Source organism: Callionymus lyra, chromosome 19, assembly GCF_982586985.1.
Source record: "Callionymus lyra chromosome 19, fCalLyr1.hap1.1, whole genome shotgun sequence".
Taxonomy (NCBI): domain Eukaryota; kingdom Metazoa; phylum Chordata; class Actinopteri; order Syngnathiformes; family Callionymidae; genus Callionymus; species Callionymus lyra.
The window spans coordinates 3,212,809-3,240,604 of record NC_141836.1 but is presented as its reverse complement, the minus strand read 5'-3'; the positions used below and the strand labels follow the sequence as shown (position 1 = coordinate 3,240,604).

General features: G+C 40.9%; 1 protein-coding gene and 2 long non-coding RNA genes across 4 annotated transcripts; 1 reads left to right on the top strand and 2 right to left on the bottom strand.

The window, feature by feature from the left end:
* The first annotated feature begins 2,381 nt into the window (after window positions 1–2,381).
* On the top strand, window positions 2,382–5,742 carry LOC148058975 (uncharacterized). Of its 2 annotated transcripts, none has more exons than XR_015709417.1 (3): window positions 2,382–3,970; window positions 5,343–5,497; window positions 5,559–5,722. It is a non-coding gene; the product is annotated as an uncharacterized LOC148058975 (long non-coding RNA). The 2 variants fall into 2 exon arrangements; XR_015709418.1 differs by lacking the exon at window positions 2,382–3,970 and having other exon boundaries at window positions 5,170–5,497; window positions 5,559–5,629; window positions 5,688–5,742.
* Window positions 5,743–10,908: 5,166 nt separating this feature from the next.
* On the bottom strand, window positions 10,909–13,736 carry LOC148058974 (uncharacterized). Its single transcript, XR_015709424.1, has 4 exons — window positions 13,490–13,736; window positions 11,176–11,708; window positions 11,041–11,114; window positions 10,909–10,970 (listed from the first exon to the last, which is right to left on the bottom strand). It is a non-coding gene; the product is annotated as an uncharacterized LOC148058974 (long non-coding RNA).
* A 641-nt stretch (window positions 13,737–14,377) lies between these two features.
* On the bottom strand, window positions 14,378–26,409 carry xpc (xeroderma pigmentosum, complementation group C). The gene is made up of 14 exons (XM_087782052.1): window positions 25,556–26,409; window positions 23,826–24,542; window positions 23,659–23,749; window positions 23,510–23,594; window positions 23,288–23,445; window positions 23,104–23,221; window positions 22,381–22,464; window positions 20,378–21,223; window positions 19,215–19,375; window positions 19,021–19,102; window positions 18,444–18,575; window positions 18,217–18,386; window positions 17,356–17,449; window positions 14,378–15,038 (listed from the first exon to the last, which is right to left on the bottom strand). Exons 1-14 carry the CDS (start codon window positions 25,632–25,634, stop codon window positions 14,718–14,720), a joined length of 3,138 nt encoding a protein of 1,045 aa, XP_087638178.1. The 5' UTR covers window positions 25,635–26,409; the 3' UTR covers window positions 14,378–14,717.
* Between the last annotated feature and the right edge of the window lie 1,387 nt (window positions 26,410–27,796).

The window sequence follows — 27,796 nt, the reverse complement described above, 5'->3', positions numbered from 1 at the left end:
CCTTCAGAAGTGAATTTATATTTCGAGTCTCAGCAACATGAGCCATTTATTCACTTTGATCCGCATCGCACTCAAGTGTGTTCGTCCCATTGGCCGCTGCTGATCACCTGATCACATGATCACCCAGGTGAGCACCTGGAGAGCACTTTAGTGACGTCGTCTGAGATGTTGATCGTGTCGCAACATTTGAATAAATGGTTTTAATAAAACGTGATGTTTCTCAGGAGTCGTGCGATGTGTCAAGTGATCAATAAAAAAAGGAGTAGATTAAAGGAGGTCAACTTTATTCTTTAAATTGTTTTATAGATAATTTAAACGAGTATAAATGTTCACATAAATCAATAATTTTGTTGAAGTTCATATGCAGGAGGAGTTATATTTTCTTAGATCCACCAGAGGGCGCTCTAAGAAGAAGATCCGGGTGAGGTCAAACCCAAGGTCATAACCAGAGAGAAGCAAATTACTTTTAGTAGTTTATATACTCAAGCTTTTTTTTTTCATTTTGAGACATTTTCTGGCGTATAAATCATACAATTGAATAACAAATAAGCTGAGAACCATGTTGTGACTTAAACTCATATTAATGACGAAACTAGCGTTTATTAAAAGTCGTGATTCTATTTTGTTGAACTTTTATATTCATTCACTTTTGTCCTGAAGTTTGTTTGTAAATAAAACAATAGAACTGAGTCTTTCTCGTTCATGTGTTGAATTAAAGTCACTTTCAGTAAAACTGTACTTGTTGCTAATGCTAATGCTAAGACGAACACCTGACGCTAATGAGGTCATCAGCTCGTCCGCCCCCTGCTGGAGTTCACTGGTACTGGGTACGAAGAGCAGAAGTCCAGCTCTTGAGAAGATTGTGGAACATATGTGACGGAGATTGAACCTTCAAGGTCGTCATGAGATCCATGGCTCGCTAACACCACCTGTGAGTGTCTTCAGTCGATCCATGAACTCTGGTTTGGTCCTAATGTCTCTTTTCTGAACAGGTGGTGAGACTGAAGAGAAGGTGTGCGAGGACATGATGGAGAAGCAGGTGATGGACTTGAGGAACATCTAGGTGAGGATGAGCTCCTGTGACTGTTGTATTTTTGTGACATCCTATGTTCTCCACCCAGGACCTGCTGCATGGAGAACCTGAGGAGTCTTCATGCTTTTCTTCAACTTCCTGGGTGACAGGAAGTGGTTGGATGAAGAGCAAGTGAGGAACACTTGCTCTTCATCCAACCACTTCCTGTTGGGGAGGAGGGGGCCATAGTGGGGTCCGCAGAGGGGGGAGGAGAGACCAATTTTTGATGCCATAGTTTTAGAGATTTTCCATATGCAAAATAAAAGTATAACCCCCTCCTTTTGCTCTCTTGATGTTTCGGGGGAGGACACGGCCCTACTACCCCGGATTCGCGCCCGGTCTGGTTTGCTCCAGCTCCCTGAGTGAAGGGTGGGATTCGAACCCTGAGCTTGTGAGGCTCAGAGAACCGCCAGTCGGTTGATCTCACCACTACACTAGATCACCTTCACAGCTAATATTTTGGTTTTGTTCTATTTGACCTTCACTTGCAGTCAAAATCTCAAAACTAAGGTAGCAGCTGGGGCTTGAACCCATGACCTCTGGTTGTTCGCGCAGAGAGTCTGACCACTGGACTAGATCACCTTCACAGCTATTATTTTGGTTTTGTTCTATTTGACCTTCACTCTCGGTCAAAATCTCAAAACTAAGGTAGCAGCTGGGGCTTGAACCCATGACCTCTGGTTGTTGGTGCAGACAGTCTGACCACTAGACTAGATCACCTTCACAGCAAATGTTTTGGTTTTGTTTTATTTGACCTTCACTCTCAGTCAAAAATCTCAAGACTAAAAATACAACCAGGCCTTGAACCCAATACCTTTGGTTGTCTATGCAGGGAGTCTGACCACTACACTAGATCACCTTCACAGCAAATGTTTTGGTTTTGTTTTATTTAACCTTCACTCTTAGTCAAGATCTCAATAATAGAATTACAGGTAGGCCTTGAAACTAAGACCTTTGGTTGTCTATGCAGCGAGTCTGACCGCTACACCAGATCACCTTCACAGCAAATATTGTGGTTAGGATTTATTTGACCTTCACTCTGATTTAAAAATAGGTCACTGGCAGAGCAGGAGCGTCTGCGAGTGTCCTCAGTGCAGACAGAGCTTCGAACCGAGACCTGTCCTGCAGAAGAACATCCTGTTGGCCGAGCTAGTGGAGGAGCTGAAGATGAAACAAGCAGCTGAGGACCTCTGCTCTGCTGGACCTGAAGATGTGGCCTGTGACTTGGGAGGAAGATGAAAGCCCTCAAGTCCTGTCTGGTGTGTCTGGTCTCCTACTGTCAGGAACGTCTTTAGCCTCATCTAGAATCTCTGGCCTTCAGGAGACACAAGCTGGTCCAGCCGTCCAAGCAGCTCCAGGAGATGATCTGCTCTGAACACAAGGAGGAGAAGAAGATGTTCTGTCGTTCTGATCAGCAGCTCATCTGTCATCTCTGTGCTGTGGACCAACACAAAGATCATGACATCGTCTCGGCCGCAGCAGAGAGGAGGGAGAGAGAGAAAGACGTGGATCAGAGTCGAGGAAGGATCCAGATCACGTTCAATCTTGTTGATGACAAATAATGACTTACTTACACACACACACACACAAACATTTGCAGAAAGACATCAACATGTAACAAATATGTTTAATTTATTTCTGGTTGTTTTTCTGTTTTATTTTCGTTTTGAGTATCAATTACTTTATGTTTTAGATGTTCGGGCTCTGTTTTCTTTTCAATTGACATATTTTGTTACTGTTTAATTCAAAATGTTTAGCATGAAAAATGATTTCTGGTGTTTGTTTTTATCTGTTTATGAATAAACACGAATGAAAATAACGAACTACTTCCTTGTTGTTACGCATCACTGTCATTTGAGGGCGCTGTGGTTACTACAGGTCTCGGAGCCGCATTTAAATGAGAAGCGAACAAGAAAGTTGTTTATAGAAACACAAACATTGATTTAAGTTGAATACAATGTTTTTTAACATGAACATTTTTGTTCCCTTTAAATCCTTAAAAGTGTTTCAATATATTATTTAAAAGATCAATTAAACGTTGAAGTTTCACAATGAAGGTGCGCATGTGTGAGAATCAGCAAGAAAGTGACAAACATGGGAGAACATCAGTCTCGTCCTCGTTTTAGTTTAAGTTTTTCTAAATCATAGACTCCAGCCAAGTGTGTTGGGGTGGGAATGTGTCCAAGAGGTCAACAGGTTGGACAGACTGATCAGAAAGGCTAGTTCTGTGGTTGATGCTGGACTCACTGGTGACAGTTGCTGAGAGATCACTGGACAAACTACTGTCCATCATAGATGATGACAGTCATCCTCTCAACACTTTCATCAGTGAGCAGAGAAGCAGATGCAGCACGAATGCTCCTTCCTAGATGCAACACTAATAGACTCAAGGACTCATTCATGCCTCGGGCTATTAAATTGTACAATTCTGAGTTCGGGGCAGGAGTGGAGTGAAAGTATCTGGATGTTTGTCTTTATATTTAGACTTAGATTGTATCATCTTGTTCTTTCTCTTTGTTTCTCTTTGTTTTTATTTTGATTTATTTTTATGAAAAATTACTGTATTTGCTGTGGCTATTGGAAAAAAAACAATTTCCTGAGGGATCAATAAAGTTCTACCTAACCTAAACCAACCCTGTGAGAGGTTGCAAGTTCAACTCCCATCTTTGTCTTTATTATTTGAAAGATTAAACGTTGAAGTTTCAGCGGATTCTCAATGGACGAGTTATGTTTTCTTAGATCCACCAGAGGGCGCTCTAAGAAGAAGAAATCACACCCGGATGTCCACCTGCGCCGTCACAGTCACGTGACCAAACGAGCTGACGCTCCAGCTTGAACAACATTGAAGATGAAAACTTCCAACATGCTCATGACCCTGGCTTACTGGGACATCTGCGGGTGAGAACGTTGACTTTCTACACAACTACAGCAGCTGAGAACCATGTTGTGACTTAAACTCATATTAATGACGAAACTAGCGTTTATTAAAAGTTGTTGAACTTTTATATTCATTAACTTTTGTCCTGAAGTTTGTTTGCAAATAAAACAATAGAACTGAGTCTTTCTCGTTCATGCTGGTGTTGAATTAAAGTCACTTTCAGTAAAACTCTACTTGTTGTTGAAGCTAAAGCTAATGCTAAGAAGAACACCTGACACTGATGAGGTCAAAGGTCAGAACGTAAAATATTGTAAAAAGTCTTTCAAGGGAAAGTTTCTAACTTATCTATTTAATGTTTAAATTTTCCTTTTGTTTACAGTTTTTACATTTTTTTAAATCCACCCTTAAATCTGTCAAACAGTGTTTATTTAAACTAAATATTTAATTTGAACACTTGGAACATAAATGTATTTACTTTCCTTTATTAAAGATTAAAACAACATATTCATTCAATAGTTATACAGAATGAGACGTTTATTTATAACTTATTAAACAAAGACCCACATGAACAAAAAAGATAATATAGAAATAAAATAAATGGATTTATCTAAATTTGCTCCTAAAAATAACAAATCATGTTTTTTATGTTTTATTATTGTATTACAAAACTATTTTATTGTTAAAGAATAGTTTCTGATGTTTATCTCAGCATTCATTTTTATTAATGAATGAACACGAATGAACATATTAAAATGCACTATTTGCTTTTTGTTACGTGTCAATGCCGCTTGAGGGCGCTGTTGTTACTTAAGGTCTCGGAGCTGCATTTAAACGAGAAGCGAACAACAAAGTCAATCGTTTAAAGAAACGCAGACATTGATCCCTGCAGAAAAGATACATTCTTGTTCCCTTTAAATCCCGAAAGTGTTGATTTAAGTCTATAATTCCAGCTCAGATCTATTCATAAATACAAAGTATTCCAGAAAAATCTAAGTTTATTTTATATAGGTTTTAAGATTATAATATTGATGATTTAAATCAGTCAAACAAGTGAAGTAATTGTATAACTTTTTTTACTTTTATTTCTATGTACATGTTTGTATTAATTGTTAATTTGTTTGAACAAAACTGTGATAAATAATATGATAAAAGGTTTGGTAACAAAGCTCTTAAAGTTGTGTTCACGGTGTCTTAGAAACATCTACACATGAAAGTTCATGACATGTTTAATCGTTCAAGTGATGATGAAAATAAATTATTTGAATCATGAACTCCGGAGGAAAATGACAAACACTGAATATTTTCCTCCATCATTCTGAACCTTTAATGTATTTCAACTCTTCACAGTAGAATCTGTTGTTGTGTAGTTTCATTGATTGTTCTTCTCTTTAGTCTCCAGCTGGCTCAGCTCGTCCGCCCCCTGCTGGAGTTCACTGGTACTGGGTACGAAGAGAAGAAGTCCAACTGTGGAGAAGATTGTTGAACATATGTGACGAAGATTGAACCTTCAAGGTCATCATGAGATCCATCCCTTGCTAACACCACCTGTGAGTGTCTTCAGTCGATCCATGAACTCTGGTTTGGTCCTAATGTCTCTTTTCTGAACAGGTGGTGAGACTGAAGAGAAGGTGTGCGAGGACATGATGGAGAAGCAGGTGATGGACTTGAGGAACATCTAGGTGAGGATGAGCTCCTGTGACTGTTGTATTTTTGTGACATCCTATGTTCTCCACCCAGGACCTGCTGCATGGAGAACCTGAGGAGTCTTCATGCTTTTCTTCAACTTCCTGGGTGACAGGAAGTGGTTGGATGAAGAGCAAGTGAGGAACACTTGCTCTTCATCCAACCACTTCTTGTTGGGGAGGAGGGGGCCATAGTGGGGTCTGCAGAGGGGGGAGGAGAGACCAATTTTTGATGCCATAGTTTTAGAGATTTTCCATATGCAAAATAAAAGTATAACCCCCTCCTTTTGCTCTCTTGATGTTTCGGGGGAGGACACGGCCCTACTACCCCGGATTCGCGCCCGGTCTGGTTTGCTCCAGCTCCCTGAGTGAAGGGTGGGATTCGAACCCTGAGCTTGTGAGGCTCAGAGAACCGCCAGTCGGTTGATCTCACCACTACACTAGATCACCTTCACAGCTAATATTTTGGTTTTGTTCTATTTGACCTTCACTCTCGGTCAAAATCTCAAAACTAAGGTAGCAGCTGGGGCTTGAACCCATGACCTCTGGTTGTTCGCGCAGAGAGTCCAACCACTGGACTAGATCACCTTCACAGCTATTATTTTGGTTTTGTTCTATTTGACCTTCACTCGCAGTCAAAATCTCAAAACTAAGGTAGCAGCTGGGGCTTGAACCCATGACCTCTGGTTGTTGGTGCAGAGAGTCTGACCACTGGACTAGATCACCTTCACAGTAAATGTTTTGGTTTTGTTTTATTTGACCTTCACTCTCAGTCAAAAATCTGAAGACTAAAAATACAACCAGGCCTTGAACTCAATACCTTTGGTTGTCTATGCAGGGAGTCTGACCTCTACACTAGATCACCTTCACAGCAAATGTTTTGGTTTTGTTTTATTTAACCTTCACTCTTAGTCAAGATCTCAATAATAGAATTACAGGTAGGCCTTGAACCTAAGACCTTTGGTTGTCTATGCAGAGAGCCTGACCACTACACTAGATCACCAGTCGTAAAAAAGAGATCTATATAGTACCATTTATTTATTTATTTTTTACATTTTGGCCTCATGATTTTTTTCTATGAAAAAGTGTACCTTGTCTTGAAAAAGGTTGAAAAACACTGCACTAGATCACCTTCACACTGATTTTTTTTTCGTTTTGTTTAATTTGACCTTTACTCTAAGCCAAAATATCAAGACTAAATACAGAGTTGGGTATTGAACACAAGACCTCTGGATGTCAATGCATAGAGTCTGACCACTACACTAGATTACATTCACACTGATTAATTTTTCGTTTCGTTGTATTTGACCTTCACTCTCAGTCAAAATCTCAAGACTAAAAAAACAATCAGGCCTTGAACTCAATATTGTCTACTCAATTGTCTATCTAGAGAGTGCTGCAACTACACTAGATCACCTTCAAAGCAGTTATTTTGGTTTTGTTCTATTTGACCTTCACTTTCAGCCAAAATCTCAAGACTTAAGACATAGTTGGGTATTGAACCCAAGACCTCTGGATGTCAATGCATAGAGTCTGACCACTACACTAGATCACCTTGACACAGTTTTTTTTTGTTTTGTTTTATTTGACCCTCACTCAAGGCCAAAATCTCGACTAAAACATAGTTGGCATAGAACCCAAGACCTCTGGATGTGAATGCAGAGAGTCTCACAACTACACTAGATCACAATGATTTGTTTTCGTTTTGTTTTATTTGATCTTCACTCTCAGTCAAAATCTCAAGACAGGCCTTGAACCCAAGACCTCTGAATGTTGATAGAGAAAGTTTGACTGCTGTACTAGATCACCTTCAAAATAAATTTTTATTATTATTTTTTTTATTTGACCTTCATTCTAAGTGAAAATCTCAAGAAATAGTGGAGCATTGAACCCAAGACCTCTGGATGTCAATACAGAGAGGCTGGCCACTACACTAGATAACCTTCACAGCAAATATTGTGGTTAGGATTTATTTGACCTTCACTCTGATTTAAAAATAGGTCACTGGCAGAGCAGGAGCGTCTGCGAGTGTCCTCAGTGCAGACAGAGCTTCGAACCGAGACCTGTCCTGCAGAAGAACATCCTGTTGGCCGAGCTAGTGGAGGAGCTGAAGATGAAACAAGCAGCTTATGTCTGATAGTAGCTCAGTCAGTTGAGCTCTGGGTTAGTAACTGAGTGGTTGTCGGTTCAATTCCCACACTGTCATGACACGACCCCTCGGTCAGTGACCAGGTTAACCTTTTGTTAAATTCTTTTTTATTAGCACAAGCTAAAGTTAACAACACTGGCAAGAGTTATAAGTTATAAAAGTGTCTTAAATGTCTGACTTACATGAAGTTGACCTACTTAAGTATCCTTAAGTTTTATGAAATGGTTTAAAAAAAAGTTAATTTTTCTAAAGGTAACATGTTTAAAAACATCTTGAACAAGGATTATACTTTTATTTTGCAGCTGAACAAGTGTCTTAAAAATGTCTCTATGACCCACAGGAAGTGGTTCAAGTGAGATCAAGTGAGGAAGTGAAAGAAAAACGTGAAGAATCCTCAGATGCTCCTGTGGTGGAGAACAGAGGATGTCACAAGTCTACAGGTCAGGTCCATGACCTGCTTCTCCATCATGTCCTTGCTCACCTTCTCCTGCTCAGGAAGGAGACATTAGAACCAAACCAGAGTTGATGGACTGAAGACACTCACACAGGTGGTGTTAGCGAGCCATGGATCTCATGACGACCTTGAAGGTTCAATCTCTGTCACATATGTTCCACAATCTTCTCAAGAGCTGGACTTCTGCTCTTCGTACCCAGTACCAGTGAACTCCAGCAGGGGGCGGACGAGCTGAGCCAGCAGGAGACTATAGAGAAGAAATCAGTGAAACTACACGTTTACACGACAACAGAATATCAAGTGAAGTTTCTAAGACACAACTTTAAGATGTTTGTTACAAAATCTTTGATCATGTTATCCTAGTTTTGTCCTCGAAAAACAAGATATTTATTTAAACGAGGGAAACAAAAAAACATGGACCAAAAACATCTTGTATTCAACTTAAATGTGTTTCTAGAGTTTGTTGTTCACTTTTCATTTAAATGCTGCTCCGAGGCCTTTAGTAACAACAGCGCCCTCAAACGGCATTGACACGTAACAACAAGGAAGTATTTCAATAGTTTCAACATCTTTTCTTTCATTTTAAAAATTATTTTTTATAAAAAAACAGGGAAGATTTAGACGACGCCTGTCATCACTAGAATCTGCTTTAATTCACTAAACAGTGAGTTTAATACAAGTTAAATAAAGGTTAAATAAATAAAAATGATTACATACATACATACATACATACAGCTGCTACCTTAGTTTTGAGATTTTGACTGAGAGTGAAGGTCAAATAGAACAAAACCAAAAAACAAAGCATGAAGGTGATCTAGTCTGGTGGGTGGACTCTCTCCATGAACAACCAGAGGTCATGGGTTCAAGCCCCAGCTGCTACCTTAGTTTTGAGATTTTGACTGCAAGTGAAGGTCAAATAGAACAAAACCAAAATAATAGCTGTGAAGGTGATCTAGTCTAGTTGTAGCACTCTCTGCATAGACAACCAAAGGTCTTGGGTTCAAGGCCTGGCTGTATTTTTAGTCTTGACATTTTGACTGAGAGTGAAGGTCAAATAAAACAAAACGAAAATATTTGCTGTGAAGGTGATCTAGTGTAGTGGTGAGATCAACCGACTGGCGGTTCTCTGTTTTGATCAGTAAACAAAAAATAAAAGTTGAAAATGTATATATTTGTTCTATCTTATTTTAGAAAGGTGCAGCATTTGAATCTTCATGTAGGTTCTCAATCTTATTTGAGGACATGAGCATAATAATTCTTACTGAGCTCATTACCTCCTGTGGTCTGATGGTGTAGTCTCTGCTCAATGCTCGTGGGTCGTGAGTTCAAGTCCCTGTCTGGTACATTTTAACAATCGGATTTGTTCATGTTAGTTGAACAAATATTAGAATCGAAAATTCGCTTGTGTTGCTGAAAACCTCATTGTGATTAACATCTGCATCTCAGAGTGGAGGTGCAGGACAGCTACTGGTTCAAATCCTTCATTTCACTCAAATTTTCATCAACTATTGAATAGTTGGGAGTGAAAAGTTTGCAGAAAGACATCTATGTGGTGAATTAGGTCACTGAAGAAATCTCTGCAAGTTCCTTACTTCTCTACCAACAGATTTACAAGAGTGAAGGTCAAAGGCGTCCAAACGGAACTAAGCAGAGTCTAGTTGATCCAGCGTAGTTGCTAAATTCTTGGCATGGGCAGCCAGAGGTCTTGGGTTCAAGACCTCTGGCTGCTACTTTAGTCTAGAGTTTTTGACCAAGAGAGAAGGTCAAATAGAACAAAACCGAAAATCTTAAGTTGGAAGGTGATCTAGTGAAGTGGTCAGACTCTCTTCATTGACATCCGTAGGTCTTGGTTTCAATGTCTCTCTTTAGTCTTATATTTTGACCGAGAGTGAAGGTCAAATAGAACAAAACCAAAATAATAGCTGTGAAGGTGATCTAGTCCAGTGGTCAGACTCTCTGCATGAACAACCAGAGGTCATGGGTTCAAAACCCAGCTGCTACCTTAGTTTTGAGATTTTGACTGAGAGTGAAGGTCAAATAAAACAAAACCAAAAAACTGAGTGTGAAGGTGATCTAGTCCAGTGGTCAGACTCTCTGCATGAACAACCAGAGGTCATGGGTTCAAAACCCAGCTGCTACCTTAGTTTTGAGATTTTGACTGCGAGTGAAGGTCAAATAGAACAAAACCAAAATAATAGCTGTGAAGGTGATCTAGTCCAGTGGTCAGACTCTCTGCGCGAACAACCAGAGGTCATGGGTTCAAGCCCCAGCTGCTACCTTAGTTTTGAGATTTTGACCGAGAGTGAAGGTCAAATAGAACAAAACCAAAATATTAGCTGTGAAGGTGATCTAGTGTAGTGGTGAGATCAACCGACTGGCGGTTCTCTGAGCCTCACAAGCTCAGGGTTCGAATCCCACCCTTCACTCAGGGAGCTGGAGCAAACCAGACCGGGCGCGAATCCGGGGTAGTAGGGCCGTGTCCTCCCCCGAAACATCAAGAGAGCAAAAGGAGGGGGTTATACTTTTATTTTGCATATGGAAAATCTCTAAAACTATGGCATCAAAAATTGGTCTCTCCTCCCCCCTCTATATCCCCTCCTCCCCAAACAGGAAGTGGTTCCATGAAGATCAAGTGTACCTCACTTGACCTTCATGGAACCACTTCCTGTCACGCAGGAAGTTGAAGAAAAGTGTGAAGACTCCTCAGGTTCTCCATGCAGCAGCTTCAGATGCTCCTTTGGTGGAGAACAGAGGACGTCACAACTCTGCAGGTCAAATACAACAGTCACAGAAGCTCATCCTCACCCAGATGTTCCTGAAGTCCATCACCTGCTTCTCCATCATGTCCCCGCACACCTTCTCCTCTTCAGTCTCACCACCTGTTCAGGAAGGAGACATTAGGACCAAACCAGAGTTCATGGATCGACTGAAGACACTCACACAGGTGGTGTTAGCAAGCGAAGGATCTCATGACGACCTTGAAGGTTCAATCTCCGTCACATATGTTCGACAATCTTCTCAAGAGCTGGACTTCCTGTCTTCGTACCCAGTACCAGTGAACTCCAGCAGGGGGCGGACAAGCTCAGCCAGCTGGAGACTAAAGAGAAGAACAATCAGTGAAACTACAGTTTACACAACAATAACAACAACAACAGAATCTAATTAGTGAAGTCTCAATACATTCAGATGTTTCTAAGACACTAAACACAACTTTAAGATGTTTGTTACCAAACATCTGCCATTTTTTAAAAGGTCTGTGTCGGAGGAGACACTCGTGGACTTGTTCTCTTCTTCTGGTCCTGACGTCAGGGAGACACCGAGGGCTGAGGTTGAGGTCAACAAAATCACTGACTAGAGGCGAGAACATCTGATCCACTCAGGCTGGAGGTAGTTACAGATGATGTGTGAAGAACAGAAGAAACAACAAGGACACAGAACTCCTGCAGGGGCGGACGAGCTGAGCCAGCTGGAGACTAAAGAGAAGAACAATCAGTGAAACTACACGTTTACACGACAACATCCTCACTTTTTTAAAGAGTTGTTTTATAAAACTTATGTCACGTTAAACAATGAAAGAACGTTCTGTTATTTGAAAGAAACACATGTACGTTTATAATACTTTACATTATGTTAATGTGAAGATACTTTTATGTAACTTTATATGAAATTAAACTTCATTTCCCCTTTTTTTTCTGCTCATCAACACTGTTATCATTGTGCAAATAACTTAAGATGATCAACAACTATTATTGATTCTAACGGTGATGATCAACAGCATTTGTCTTATAAACATGTAAATAAATCTACAAATATTATACTTGAAGCTCAACACTTTCTGAATGTATCATAGTTGTTGTTGTACTTGTTTATTTACACGTTTGTAACACAAATGTTTTGGTTTGTTATTAAACTTAAAGTTTGAATGTACAATAGTTGTTGGTTTACTATGAGGAAAAATGTTTCCACTCTTTGTAAAATGATCGATTGATGGTATTGGAAAGTATCAAAGTATCAAAACATAACTTTTCTACCAACCCTTTGATCACATTGATCCCAGTTTTGTCTTAAAAATGGATTATTGATAAAGATATTTACTTAAACAAGTGAAAAAAGTGAGTTATTCATGTCATACGTGAGCTGTTTGACAGATTTAAGGCAGGATTTTTAACTTTCATTACATTTTCAAAGTGAACGAAAGTAAAAATAAACTTTATTTAAATAGACGAGTATGTATTCATAAGACCTTCCCTGATTTTCTGGGACTCCTGTGTTTGTCTTAGAAACATCTTTACAAATAACCTTTACTTTACTTCCTTACAGACTATTTCTTCTAAGCTTTAGCAATGACTACAGTTTTACTGAAAGTGACTTTAATTCAACACATGCATGAACGAGAAAGACTCAGTTCTATTGTTTTATTTACAATTTAAAGATGTTGATAAATATGATTTATGCCACAATAATCTTGACATTTCCATACCTTACATCATTTTCTTTAGTCTTTAACAGTGTTTGTTGTATTTAGTTCTGTTGGTTTTCACTGATGTCAACAGTTGTTTATGTTCATTTATGTTGTTTCTTCTTTTCAACAATAACTTTGTTAGTTACATGTTATTTGAAGAACTTTACTGTAATAATTATTTATAAATTACTAAATTTTCTGTGGATTATTATCTTTCTAATCACCTGGTTCTTTGTTACAAAAAAACGTTTCATTGTGTATAAACGAATGTATTAATGTTATGTTTTAATCTTTAATAAAGGAAAATAAATAAAAGACAAAACGTTCAAATTAAATATTTAGTGTCTAAAATATTATTTTATTTCTCATCATTTTATACAATGTTTGACAGATTTAAGGCTGGATTAAAAATAAAAAACCATCAACAAAGTGGACAAAAGTAAAACCTTTGAAATACACACGTTTTATAACTTTAAACCTTAAATAGACAAGTTTGCATGAATAAAAGTCTCACTCGATATTTTGTCTTAGCTTTAGCATTAGCTTAGCCTTAGCATTAGCTTCAACAACAACAGATTTCCTGAAAGTGACTTTAATTCAACACATGAACGAGAAAGACTCAGTTCTATTGTTTTATTTACAAACAAACTTCAGGACAAAAGTGAATGAATATAGAAGTTCAACAAAATAGAATCACGACTTTTAATAAACGCTAGTTTCGTCATTAATATGAGTTTAAGTCACAACATGGTTCTCAGCTGCTGTAGTTGTGTAGAAAGTCAACGTTCTCACCCGCAGATGTCCCAGTAAGCCAGGGTCATGAGCATGTTGGAAGTTTTCATCTTCAATGTTGTTCAAGCTGGAGCATCAGCTCGTTTGGTCACGTGACTGGGACGGAGCAGGTGTGCGGAATCAACCGGAGAAGATCCCGGATGTGATGTCTTGAGCTTAGAGCGCCCTCTGGTGGATTTTAAGAAAACAGCCCATTAAGAATCCGCTGAAACTTCAACGTTTAATGATCATTTGTAAGAATGTTTTGAAACTTTTACACAAATAAAAGTTTACGTGAACATCTAACGTGTTTGTTGATTCTCAACCTTGAATCTACTCCTTTATAATTATTAACAAAACCCCAGAGTTGTGTAAGAATAACCTGATCCAGGTTTATATTGAACTGATAAACAAATAAAGGGACTCGAACCTCCTCTGGTGAACTTTAAGATCTTCAATGGTTTCATTATGTTTCGTTTGTTTTCTTACATTTTTAAAATATCAAATTAAAATAAAAAAACGATGAACGTTGTGTATATATTTTGTCCACAAGAGGGCGACATTTACAATACCAGTTGTTTATTCCGATCAATAATGTAAAGAATAATATAAAAAAAAAGGAGTTTCATGTTATTTATTCAGATGAATATGTTTCCTCTTGATATTATATATAATAATAAATATAAATGATTATATGAAACGATATATTTCACGTTTATAAATATATATAAAATATGGTGTTTTTTATTTGTTAACTACTTTCATTAACTTTGACCCACTTTCATGTTTCAGATAATTTGAAGACTTTTGTTCAAGTAGAAGCTTCTGAAAGTTCTCTTAGATCAGAACAACACCAGTGACACACATGACTTCTGTAAACAAACAAAAACAACAAAACAAACATTTATGCAAAGACAGAAACAGTGTTTATTATAAACCCAGAGACACCACTTATAGAAAAGTGAAAGTTTATCTTCACAGACGAGTGAATAGAAACCAGTGAATCATGTTCCTTCATCAGACCCTGAGGTGACTCCAGAGAAGAAGCATCACTAGAAGGTCCTGCAGTGACTCCAGAGAAGAAGCATCACTAGAAGGTCCTGCAGTGACTCCAGAGAAGAAGCATCACTAGAAGGTCCTTCAGTGACTCCAGAGAAGAAGCATCACTAGAAGGTCCTGCAGTGACTCCAGAGAAGAAGCATCACTAGAAGGTCCTGCAGTGACTCCAGAGAAGAACCATCACTGAACATCAAACCTTCTCAAAGGGAAACAGATGTTTGTCCTTCTGTCCTCGTGTGTTTCTCTTCACTTGAGGCTCGTCGTCCGTCTGTCGGTTCCTCGGCCACGACAAGGCCAGAGTGTCGGAGGCGCTCTTGGCTGCCATGTTCTCCATGTTCTCCACCTTCTCCTCCTTCTCCGCCTCCTCGTCCGAGGAGAAGCCTCCGTCCTGGAGGTCCTGCAGGAGCCCGGAGTCCTGCTTCTTCTGGCCGTAGCGTCGCTGCAGCCGCTGCCGGATCAGCAGACCTTTGACCAGCAGCGTCCAGTTGTCGACGACTCGCTTCTCTCGTTTCTGCAGGACAGTCGTGATGAGATCATGACAGTCGTGATGAGAACATGACAGTCGTGATGAGATCATGACAGTCGTGATGAGATCATGACAGTCGTGATGAGAACATGACAGTCGTGATGAGAACATGACAGTCGTGATGAGATCATGACAGTCGTGATGAGATCATGACAGTCGTGATGAGAACATGACAGTCGTGATGAGATCATGACAGTCGTGATGAGAACATGACAGTCGTGATGAGAACATGACAGTCGTGATGAGATCATGACAGTCGTGATGAGATCATGACAGTCGTGATGAGAACATGACAGTCGTGATGAGATCATGACAGTCGTGATGAGAACATGACAGTCGTGATGAGAACATGACAGTCGTGATGAGAACATGACAGTCGTGATGAGATCATGACAGTCGTGATGAGATCATGACAGTCGTGATGAGAACATGACAGTCGTGATGAGAACATGACAGTCATGATGAGATCATGACAGTCGTGATGAGATCATGACAGTCGTGATGAGATCATGACAGTCGTGATGAGAACATGACAGTCGTGATGAGATCATGACAGTCGTGATGAGATCATGACAGTCGTGATGAGAACATGACAGTCGTGATGAGATCATGACAGTCGTGATGAGATCATGACAGTCGTGATGAGAACATGACAGTCGTGATGAGAACATGACAGTCGTGATGAGAACATGACAGTCGTGATGAGAACACGACAGTCGTGATGAGATCATGACAGTCGTGATGAGATCATGACAGTCGTGATGAGATCATGACAGTCGTGATGAGATCATGACAGTCGTGATGAGAACATGACAGTCGTGATGAGAACATGACAGTCGTGATGAGATCATGACAGTCGTGATGAGAACATGACAGTCGTGATGAGAACATGACAGTCGTGATGAGAACATGACAGTCGTGATGAGATCATGACAGTCGTGATGAGATCATGACAGTCGTGATGAGATCATGACAGTCGTGATGAGATCATGACAGTCGTGATGAGATCATGACAGTCGTGATGAGATCATGACAGTCGTGATGAGATCATGACAGTCGTGATGAGATCATGACAGTCGTGATGAGATCATGACAGTCGTGATGAGATCATGACAGTCGTGATGAGATCATGACAGTCGTGATGAGAACATGACAGTCGTGATGAGATCATGACAGTCGTGATGAGAACATGACAGTCGTGATGAGATCATGACAGTCGTGATGAGAACATGACAGTCGTGATGAGAACATGACAGTCGTGATGAGATCATGACAGTCGTGATGAGATCATGACAGTCGTGATGAGATCATGACAGTCGTGATGAGAACATGACAGTCGTGATGAGATCATGACAGTCGTGATGAGATCATGACAGTCGTGATGAGAACATGACAGTCGTGATGAGATCATGACAGTCGTGATGAGATCATGACAGTCGTGATGAGAACATGACAGTCGTGATGAGAACATGACAGTCGTGATGAGAACATGACAGTCGTGATGAGAACATGACAGTCGTGATGAGAACATGACAGTCGTGATGAGAACATGACAGTCGTGATGAGATCATGACAGTCGTGATGAGATCATGACAGTCGTGATGAGAACATGACAGTCGTGATGAGAACACGACAGTCGTGATGAGAACACGACAGTCGTGATGAGATCATGACAGTCGTGATGAGATCATGACAGTCGTGATGAGATCATGACAGTCGTGATGAGATCATGACAGTCGTGATGAGAACATGACAGTCGTGATGAGATCATGACAGTCGTGATGAGATCATGACAGTCGTGATGAGATCATGACAGTCGTGATGAGATCATGACAGTCGTGATGAGATCATGACAGTCGTGATGAGATCATGACAGTCGTGATGAGATCATGACAGTCGTGATGAGAACATGACAGTCGTGATGAGAACATGACAGTCGTGATGAGAACATGACAGTCGTGATGAGATCATGACAGTCGTGATGAGAACATGACAGTCGTGATGAGAACATGACAGTCGTGATGAGAACATGACAGTCGTGATGAGATCATGACAGTCGTGATGAGAACATGACAGTCGTGATGAGATCATGACAGTCGTGATGAGAACATGACAGTCGTGATGAGAACATGACAGTCGTGATGAGAACATGACAGTCGTGATGAGATCATGACAGTCGTGATGAGAACATGACAGTCGTGATGAGAACATGACAGTCGTGATGAGATCATGACAGTCGTGATGAGAACATGACAGTCGTGATGAGAACATCATGAAGACGACGCTGAACATCCACACAAACCTCTCTCTCCTTCTGCTTCTGGATCTCCTGGTCCTCCAGCCAGGCTGCTCGCAGGATCTCCTCGTGCTCCTCACACACCACGAAGCCGTCGGTTCTGAGGAAACATACGTGTTTTTAACAAGTTTTCAACAGAACTGGATGTTTTTATAAATTATATTTTATTGTTATTTTAATGGTTTGTATTTAAATTTAAAATTGACATCATATAGTCCAGGGGTGTCAAACCGGTCCAGTAAACCTGATTGGTTAACTCATGTGTGCTTGACTGGTTGGAACAAAAACCTGCACCACCCTGACCCTTTACTGGACCGGTTTGACACATGTGATATTGTCACAGCGTTTGTTGAAATTAAACCTCCGGGCTCTAGATGGCGGCAGTCATTAGGTCTTCCACAGATAAAGGAGGACTGAGGACGATAGGATACAGTGATGACTGAGGACGAGAGGATAGAGTGATGACTGAGGACGAGAGGATACAGTGACGACTGAGGAAGAGAGGATACAGTGACGACTGAGGACGAGAGGATACAGTGATGACTGAGGACGAGAGGATAGAGTGATGACTGAGGACGAGAGGATACAGTGACGACTGAGGAAGAGAGGATACAGTGATGACTGAGGACGAGAGGATACAGTGACGACTGAGGAAGAGAGGATACGGTGACGACTGAGGACGAGAGGATACAGTGATGACTGAGGACGAGACGATAGAGTGATGACTGAGGACGAGAGGATACAGTGACGACTGAGGACGAGAGGATACAGTGACGACTGAGGAAGAGAGGATACAGTGACGACAGAGGACAAGAGGATACAGTGACGGCTGAGGACGAGAGGATACAGTGATGAACATTGACTTACACAGCGTGAGAATAACCTCCGTGGAAGTCGAAGCCAGTCACCGCAGGAGCCGCATCAAGGTTCAACTTGCGAGCGACTCTGTTGAGGTTGTTGAGCCTCAGGTGAACACAACCCACAGGTAACATGACGTCCTTGAACAGGTACACGTTCCCGTAGTCGTTACGAGGAACCTGAGGAACGTCAACCACAGTCAGAGACCAACGGTTTATGAAAACGTTCTTCTTCACCTTCCCGTCCACAGCTAACGGCGGCTGATATTCCTCCGTCTGCCACTCGCCGAACAGAGCCAAGTCCTTCTGCTCCTGGGTCTCCGAGGCCATCCGGGCCTTCCGTGAGCGGTTGGAGAACCCTCTCACCATCTGACACCAGAACATCATGATATCAGAGCAGTTATTCAAACTAACACCTGAAAAAGTGCGTGTGTGTGTGTGTGTCTGTGTCCAGCTTTTCGCCTCTTAGTGCCAATGTGCAAATAATCATTTATTTCTAACAATAGTTTGTGTGTTACAAATTTTCACCTGTAACTAGTGCCATTTACATTGATCTACTATATGTTCCTTATTTTTGCACTTTGTTATCTCTTTGCAGCTTTTCTTATCTCTTTGCTCTTTATATTTGCACTTTGTCATCTCTTTGCACTTTTTTTTTGCACTTTGTTATTTCTTAGTACTTTGCCCTTTTCTTTGCCCTTTCTTATCTCTTTGCACTTTTTTTTTTGCACTTTGCACTGGAAACCTAATTTCATGAAAGATCTCAGCAGGATCAGTAAATCTAATATGCTAATGAGCGAGTCACATGGTCTACCTTATAAGGTTCTTCTCCGAGCCTCACGGTCCGAGCTTCTTTCAACCAAGTGTCTCTGGAGTGAAGAGTTCGAACACAATCCCTGGAGAAACAACAACTCAGTGATGGTTTGAACAGCGACACCTAGTGGTGACTCGTGCATGTGTCTGGTGACAGGAGGTCCTCCTGAAGGAGGTCCTGAAGGAGGTCCTGACCTGGAGTAGACGGCTTCTCCGCGACAGTATCCCAGGACGGCGGCGCCGGCAGGATAGACGGCCTCGTACTTGAGCAGGTGTCGCTTCAGGGCGTAGAGCGGGTGGTTCTTGTACTCGCCCACCGACACCGGCAGAGGTTTGTTCTGCAGGCGCTTCTGCAGCTGCTCGGCAAACATTTAAGTTTAGATTGAGAGATATAAATATATATATGTACACATTAAATATATACATACTGTATATATACATTCATCAGTGATTCAAAGGTTTTGGAGAACTTTAGTGATCGTTCGACACTATGTTGCTGGAATGAACAGAACTGGTCCTCAGTCATCGCCGGGATCTTAGCCGGGGAGGACGTAATGACTGCTGCCATCTAGTGGCCAGAAGTTTAATTGCAACGCAAAAACAAACGTGTTGAACATTTGCATGGTAATTGTTAATATTAATATAAATTTAAAACACATTTCATTGAAATATTAAATATAAAAGATGTACAATAACAATGAAATATTATTTCCAAGTCCTCCCGAAAAGGATATGGTTTAACCTTTAATTTTAGAATAATTTAGTAAAATAATTGAATTAAAAATAATACAAAAGACATGTTTTTTAATTCAATATTTTTAATTTGTATTTAGTTAAATATCTATATAAAGATGTTGGTGTTTGATCCAAGTAGCTCGTGTTCCATTGCTTTGGTCTGGTGACACCATTTATAATTTAAACACTTTATATTGAACTTGAAAGAATACAAATTAAAAATGAAAAATAAACGTTTTTTAAATGATAACAAACTGTGCAAAAATATTTATTCACTTTGAAGAGATTAAGTTTGTGTATTTTGTAATTATTTTAAAAAAAAATTCAACCTCATAATATTCTTTATAATTAAATTGAATAATAAAATAAAAACTAATTCAACCATTGAACATAGAAATGATTGAATTAAAAATATCCAAATAAAGAATTAAAATGTTATTGTTATTAAGATTTATTATTTTAATTGAATTTAAGAAGATAAAAATTAAAGAAATATTGAATTTAGAAAATGTATTTTTGTATTACTCAAGTATTTGTAAAAATCATATCATTACTTTGTAAATATAAACATTTAAATTCATCAGAAAGTATATTCAACATGGTGATAAAAGTTGACCCCTGACCTCTCTGTCCTCGCTCCGGTCCCTCTCGTCATGTGACCTCAGCAGCGGCGCCAGCGTCTCCTCCCACCACTCCTCGTCCACGCGCCTCCTCCTGGACGAGGTCATCCAGGTGGGGTCGTACTTCCTGCCGAGGTCCTTCACGAAGCCGTGGTCGTCCAGCGACAGCACGTAGGTCACGGGCGCCGTGGCGTTCCTGGCGAGCAGGTGCGGAGCCGCCGAGACCCCCTGGTCCACGTCCACGCTGACCCAGGACGAGGACGCCTCCAGGAAGACCTCCAGCCACTCGTCCGCTCCTCCCCCTTTCTTCTCGCCGCTCCTTCTCTTCGTCGCCTCCTCCTTCACTCGCTGGTCGCTCGTCTTCTTCTGCTCTTTCTTCACCACGGCTTTTCTCGGCGGCTTCGCCTCCTCCTCCTCCGACTCGTCATCACTCTCTTCCTCGCCCGCTTCGAACTCCTCGTCCTCCTCCTCCTCCTCGCCGCCGCTCTCTTCCTTGTAGCTGACCTTGGAGGCGACGCTGCGACGCTTGGAGTTCTTGGGCTTCTGACCCGAGGACGTCACGCTCTTGTCGTCCTCCTCCTCCTTCGCTCTCTTCCCTCCTCTTCCTCCTCCTCCTCTTCCTCCTCCAGGAGCCTTCGCCGACTTCCTCTTCGATCCTGGAGAAACCGTCTCTTCGGGACGAGTCTGGGATCCGTCCTGGGATCTGTCCTGGGATCTGTCCTGGGATCTGTCCTGGGATCTGTCCTGGGATCTGTCCTGGGATCTGTCCTGGGATCTGTCCTGGGATCTGTCCTGGGATCTGTCCTGGGATCTGTCCTGGCTCTTGGAAGACTTTCCAGCGGCTCTACCCTGAGAGTAATATAAAAAAAAGAAAGAAATATTTCCAATCATTCAAAAAATATATTTTCAAAAATGAATATTTAAGTATTTCATGTTGATATGAATTTATCATCTAAATGTTTTTAGATTGAATTATTCTTTTGTACATTTTAAATGATACATGTTTTATACTGAAAGGTTATGTTAAAGTGTATTTAATTAAATCATTGTTTATATCGAAAGGTAAAATATGTGGGGTTTCTTACGACTAAAAAAAGAAATACACAAATAATAAATGAAAAATGTATTTCCATCAGATTCAATTTTTTAATTCAATACAAAAAATGTTGGTATAATAGAGTCACCAGACAAAACCAGCAGAGCACCGAGCTACTGGACCAAACGGTCACATGATCACCAGCGAGTCACATGATTGGCTGGAAGTTACTTAAAGAGACTGAACTTGAAGGAACTTTGAGAGACTGAACTTGAAGTGACTTCGAGAGACTGAACTTGAAGTGACTTCGAGAGACTGAACTTGAAGTGACTTTGAGAGACTGAACTTGAAGTGACTTTGAGAGACTGAACTTGAAGTGACTTTGAGAGACTGAACTTGAAGTTACTTTGAGAGACTGAACTTGAAGTGACTTCGAGAGACTGAACTTGAAGTGACTTTGAGAGACTGAACTTGAAGTGACTTTAAGAGACTGAACTTGAAGTGACTTTGAGAGACTGAACTTGAAGTTACTTTGAGAGACTGAACTTGAAGTGACTTTGAGAGACTGAACTTGAAGTGACTTCGAGAGACTGAACTTGAAGTGACTTCGAGAGACTGAACTTGAAGTGACTTGGAGAGACTGAACTTGAAGTGACTTTGAGAGACTGAACTTGAAGTGACTTGGAGAGACTGAACTTGAAGTGACTTGGAGAGACTGAACTTGAAGTGACTTTGAGAGACTGAACTTGAAGTGACTTTGAGAGACTGAACTTGAAGTGACTTTGAGAGACTGAACTTGAAGTTACTTTGAGAGACTGAACTTGAAGTTACTTTGAGAGATTGAACTTGAAGTGACTTTGAGAGACTGAACTTGAAGTTACTTTGAGAGACTGAACTTGAAGTTACTTTGAACTTGAAGTGACTTGGAGAGACTGAACTTGAAGTGACTTTGAGAGACTGAACTTGTTACCGTGCTGGACTTGAAGGAAAGCGGCTGCAGAGACAAGACCAAGCGGCAGAAAAGCTGCAGAGATCTGAGGATCAGCAGCAACAACTGAGGATCACAGACATGAACAAGTTAATAACATGATAACATACTAACATGTACAACACATGTTGAAGAAGAAGTGAATGGAAGACTGTGAGAACTGAGGGAATTATTAATTAATTAATTATTATTATTAATTTTTTTTAACACAAATATTTGTCTTTTTCAGTTGCATTTTCTTCAGGTGCCGTCAAGTATTTTATTAAATATTATACAACTTTATTTTTTTTAACCTCATGTTAATCTTTTTCCAAATATTTTTAAAAATATTAACTTAAATAGTAAAAAACGTTTTTTAGAGGCAATGAATACTTATAAATGTCAAATTTAAACAACAAAATAATAAAGCAAAAACCCTGTAAAGATTTTTCGAAATTTGAAATAAATACAATTAAAGTAGTTTCACATGATCTTTGACCTCATTCGGGTCATTTTTATATATATTCATGTATTATTTCTATGACTGCTTATACATTATGTACTTGTATGTACATCCGAGTAGAAATATGTGTCACAAACTGAAAATTAAAAGTATTTTTACTAGTCTTTTCTTATTTAACTTCATTTGGCATCGTTTTTATTAAACATGTTAAAAATGAACTCATTTCATTCAAGAAAAGATTCCACATTCGACTCTTGACTCACGTGAGTCATTTCTTGGTGGTCTCTAGCTGACAGACAGGCCAGCCGTCTCTCCAGCAGAGCCCGGGGGTCCCGCTGATCACAGGACAGCTCCGGGTTCAACGTGAAGTTAGTCCTGAACCTGCAGGACGAGGAGACGTCAGCGTCTCTCCTTCAACAGCGACTCGTGAGATGATAGAACACGAACCACTTGACCAGGCCGACCAGGAAGTCGCGGTCCATGCGTTGCTTGGCGACGGCGCTGTAGCGAGTGGGCAGCAGCGACAGCGTGACGGCGAGCAGGTCCGGCTGGTTGCACACGCGGTTGCGGAACATTCCGTTGGCGATCAGACACAAGAGATGGACCTGAGGAGACACCGCCAGTCACTCGTGATGCTTTTACGACACGTTTGACGACAGGAAGGTCTACCTTGTGAGTCTCCAGCAGAAGATCCTTCTGGAAACGATTGACCATCCGCTTCATGTACGAGTCCAGCTCCGCCTGACGCTTCCGTCTGATGCAGACACAGTTCAACTTTATAACATCTTTTTTAAGAACATTTATTGTAAACGACTGACCTCTTCCTGACCTCTGGCGTCTCGATCTCGATCTCCACAGGCTGCACAGCGACACCTGCTGGATCAACTGGACCGAGCGGTTCTGTCAACTCTGAGGCGAAGAAGAAGAAGAAACGTGAGCGGAAACATCTCGACCACAGGACGGTCGCTCGTCTTCTTCTTCTCACCTTCCACCTCCTCCCAGTCGTCTTCTTCGCTTTCATCATCATCCTCTCGCTTCACGTCAAGGTCGGCGTCCACGACCTTCTGAGGCGACGTGAAGTACCTGCTGGTCGTGGAAGACTCGACTTCTTTGTTGGAGGAAGAGCCTCGTTTCTGAGGCGGCCTCCTTTCCAGCGTCTCCTCTGCGTCTCTGTTGTCGACTTCTTTGTTCGAGGAAGAGCCTCGTTTCCGAGGTGGCCTCCTTTCCAGCGTCTCCTCTGCATCTCTGTTGTCGACTTCTTTGTTCGAGGAAGAGCCTCGTTTCCGAGGTGGCCTCCTTTCCAGCGTCTCCTCTGCGTCTCTGTTGTCGACTTCTTTGTTCGAGGAAGAGCCTCGTTTCCGAGGTGGCCTCCTTTCCAGCGTCTCCTCTGCATCTCTGTTGTCGACTTCTTTGTTCGAGGAGGAGCCTCGTTTCTGAGGCGGCCTCCTTTCCAGCGTCTCCTCTGCATCTCTGTTGGCGACTTCTTTGTTGGAGGAAGAGCCTCGTTTCCGAGGCGGCCTCCTTTCCAGCGTCTCCTCTGCATCTCTGTTGTCGACTTCTTTGTTCGAGGAAGAGCCTCGTTTCTGAGGCGGCCTCCTTTCCAGCGTCTCCTCTCTGTCTCTGTTGTCGACTTCTTTGTTCGAGGAAGAGCCTCGTTTCTGAGGCGGCCTCCTTTCCAGCGTCTCCTCTCTGTTGTTATTGTCTGAGCGACAGTGAAGACGAGCGTCACGACAAACAAGAATCACACGACGATTGATAAGACGATAACAAATCTGATGATAGTTCAGAGCAGAGTGTGTTTGACGTGACGTTCTGTGGCGACACGTTTACGTTCTTATCTTTATTGATCTTGGATTATAGAGTTAAGATGGAACAGATTAATAGTAATTCATTAGTAGTTGATCTTATGATGTTGTTTTATTTCAGCCATAGTTTTAAATTGTGTTTAATTTATCTTTGGTGAGGTTTTTGAATCGTTGTTACAACAAACGGTTTCTTATTTATTTTAAAACTGCTTCTTGCACCTATTATGGTTTAAACAGTGGACAGTATTTATTTCTAAATCTTTGCACTTTATAACTTGTCTGAGCCAGTAATGCAAACTAAACTTCGTTCTGTGAATACTTTCTATATCTAGGATGACAATAAAGGATGTTTAAGTTTAAGTCTTGATTAAATAACTTTAGACAAAATTCAAATTCACGGTAAAAACAAAAATTCTGAAAACGTTAAACCACAAAAAGAGGTTGAATATGTGAATAAAAGAATATTGAAGTAAGGTCTCTGTTCTCTCTTTATTCACATTATTGAGACATTTGTGTTGTTCTTTTTTTTAAATTGTGTGACTTTAAAATCAACTTGAAACCAACAAAGAGGATAAAAACAATAACAACAATGAATTAACGAAACATTTCAAGTGTCTAAATGTTGCCATTTCTGCATAAAATAACGATCTTCAAATATAAAAATAAACATATACTTTCGCAAAAGATAAAACGATCTACATTTAAACGAAGTTTAGTTAATAGTTTGTATATTTAAATCGATCACGTGATGAAGTTTAAACTCGCGCGATTTTATTTTTCATCATTTCACACAAATACACTCGATCTCGACCGATTTCCATCTTTTTCTTCTTCTCTTCAATACAACAGACTCACAGAACTAAACTATGATAAAGAAAAAGATAACAAGTGATTTAAAAAAAACATTTACCGTCATCTTTGCTTTTCTTCTTCTTCACTTGTTTCTTTGCGGTGACGTCAGTCTGTGAAGCTTCTTTTCTCTTCGCCATCTCACTCTTCTGTCGCGCGCACGCGCTCAGACACACTCTCGTGCACGCTAAAGACACGCTGTTGCGTGGATCGACGCCACGAGCTCAGAATCGAAGGTTATTCAAGATTTCATGTGTTTCATAAACGCGGCAGCACCGGTTGTTTGGGAGGCTGGGCGTGACGTCACGTCCGGTCGCACTTCCGTTTCATTTAAACACGTTTTTACAAATATTTTTATTTCTTGACCGCAGTTTGCATGAAACACACGAGATTAAAATGTAACTTGAAAACAATATTAAAATTGTAAAATAATAAAATCGCACGTCGCTTTTAATGTGTGTACCGTTGTTAAACAGCAGGCGGCGCTGTCGAGCCATCGGCGGCGGTGAGAAGCGTGTCGAGGAATTTGATCAACTTTTAATTCATTATTTTGATCAAATTTAAAGTGATCGCCTTTATCTTGAATCCTATGTTGCTTGAGAAGAAGATCATGACATGTTGTCCCGTCATGACGTCGAGGAGAACAACGGTCATCATTTTTCTTGACCTTCATCATCCGTTCATCCTTCTTTCGTTCATCATCCTGACACGTCATTTGAGTTTGTGATGGAACCAGAACCAGAACCTTCTCTCTTACACTTCCGGGTCAAAGTAACTCGTTACAAACTCACTTTCAGATGATGTTTCAACAAGTTATTTATTTATTTAGTGGTTTGTATCTTGAGTTTACATCTATTTAAACACATTATAATCTATGACAATCTTTCTATTAACTTACTAGTGTTACTAGTCACCTTAAACCACCTGACTTTGTTTATAGTATCTTTCAGAATACTTTTACTGTTATTACACTTCAATTAATCTGTTCATGGCTCATTACACTCTTTCAGGGCCACATTTCAAACAGTGGCTGCTAAAAGTATAAAAAAGGTAATAAAATAAAGCTAAATGAATGTATTTATCTTTTAAATATCATATAAAAAAGGCCATATCTCCAAATATATTCATAATATTTGATTAAATCTTTTTGAAAAACAATAAATACTCACAAAAACTACTAAAACTACTAAAATACTTGACAAAAACTCCTGAAACAAAAACCTCTGCAGTCATATTCAGAGACTAGAGATGAATAATATAAATAAATACTTAATAAAACTGTTAGTTCCTACAAGTTCTTTGACCTCATGAGGGCCACGTAAACCTGTGGCCCCCGGGCTCACACTCTGTCCAGGTGTGTACTGTGTGTGATCATTATTGTTGACATGTTCATGTACTTTATGACGAGGACAACATCACAAACGTTGTTGTCATGATTTAGTTGTTGTTATGATTGTTGTTGTTATGATTGTTGTCATGATTTGTTGTTGGTTGTGGTGGAGACTGTCGAGTGTTCATTTGGGGCCTTTAGGTGTTTTTGGTGCTACGTTGTTGAGGTTCTGGAACGCATCAGGTGTGACTCACGGACGTCACTGAACCAGGTCCAGGAACCATCGAACCATCGAACCATCGAACCATCGAACCTCATCATCTTTAATCGACTCTTCATCGCGACTGTGTTCCGGGGACAGACGTGGACATGTACAGACCAGGCGAGTCGAGGGCAGAGCGTCAGGATCGAAGGAACGAACACATTGAAAAAGCCAGTAACAAAGTCCGTCCGGGAGCCGAGGTCAACGTCGTCACGGAGTCGGGGTCCAGCGTGTGGCGCCTCCAGCGCGGTGCATGGCTTCCATCCCTATATGAACCATCAGTTCAGTCAGATAGGAATAAAAAGCCATACAGCGCACGGGGCATTAGGAAGACCCCTGTCACCCCTGTCACCCCCCCCCACTCACACCCTCACCCCACTCACCCCCCACATGGGGGGAGAAACCCGGGGAGTTCCAGGAGTGACAAGAAGACCGCGGGCGGATGCTATGGATACTGAGGCAGAGTTTATGGAGGATGACAGTGTTTAACTGGTCACACCAGCAGGCCAATGGTTTTAACTGACACCCCCCACCCCCCCCTCCCTGTCGCCCCCCTACCGCCCCCTGAACCTTTGGTGTCGAGGTGTGGTGTCGGCTTTGATGCTCACTCTCACACTAAAGCCGTTCCTTTGCTACGTTTGACCATTAAAGCAGATTTAAGATTGAAATCCAGATGAGAAAATGGAGCATCAAGTCAGTAAAGACACTAT

Coding starts and splice junctions, on each gene's coding strand:
- xpc (XM_087782052.1), bottom strand. CDS start 25,634: ATGGCGAAGAGAAAAGAAGCTTCACAGACTGACGTCACCGCAAAGAAA. Junction 24,543..25,555: donor GAAGAAAAGCAAAGATGACG/GTAAATGTTTTT, acceptor ACTGTCGCTCAG/ACAATAACAACAGAGAGGAG. Junction 17,450..18,216: donor GGAGGTTATTCTCACGCTGT/GTAAGTCAATGT, acceptor ATGTTTCCTCAG/AACCGACGGCTTCGTGGTGT.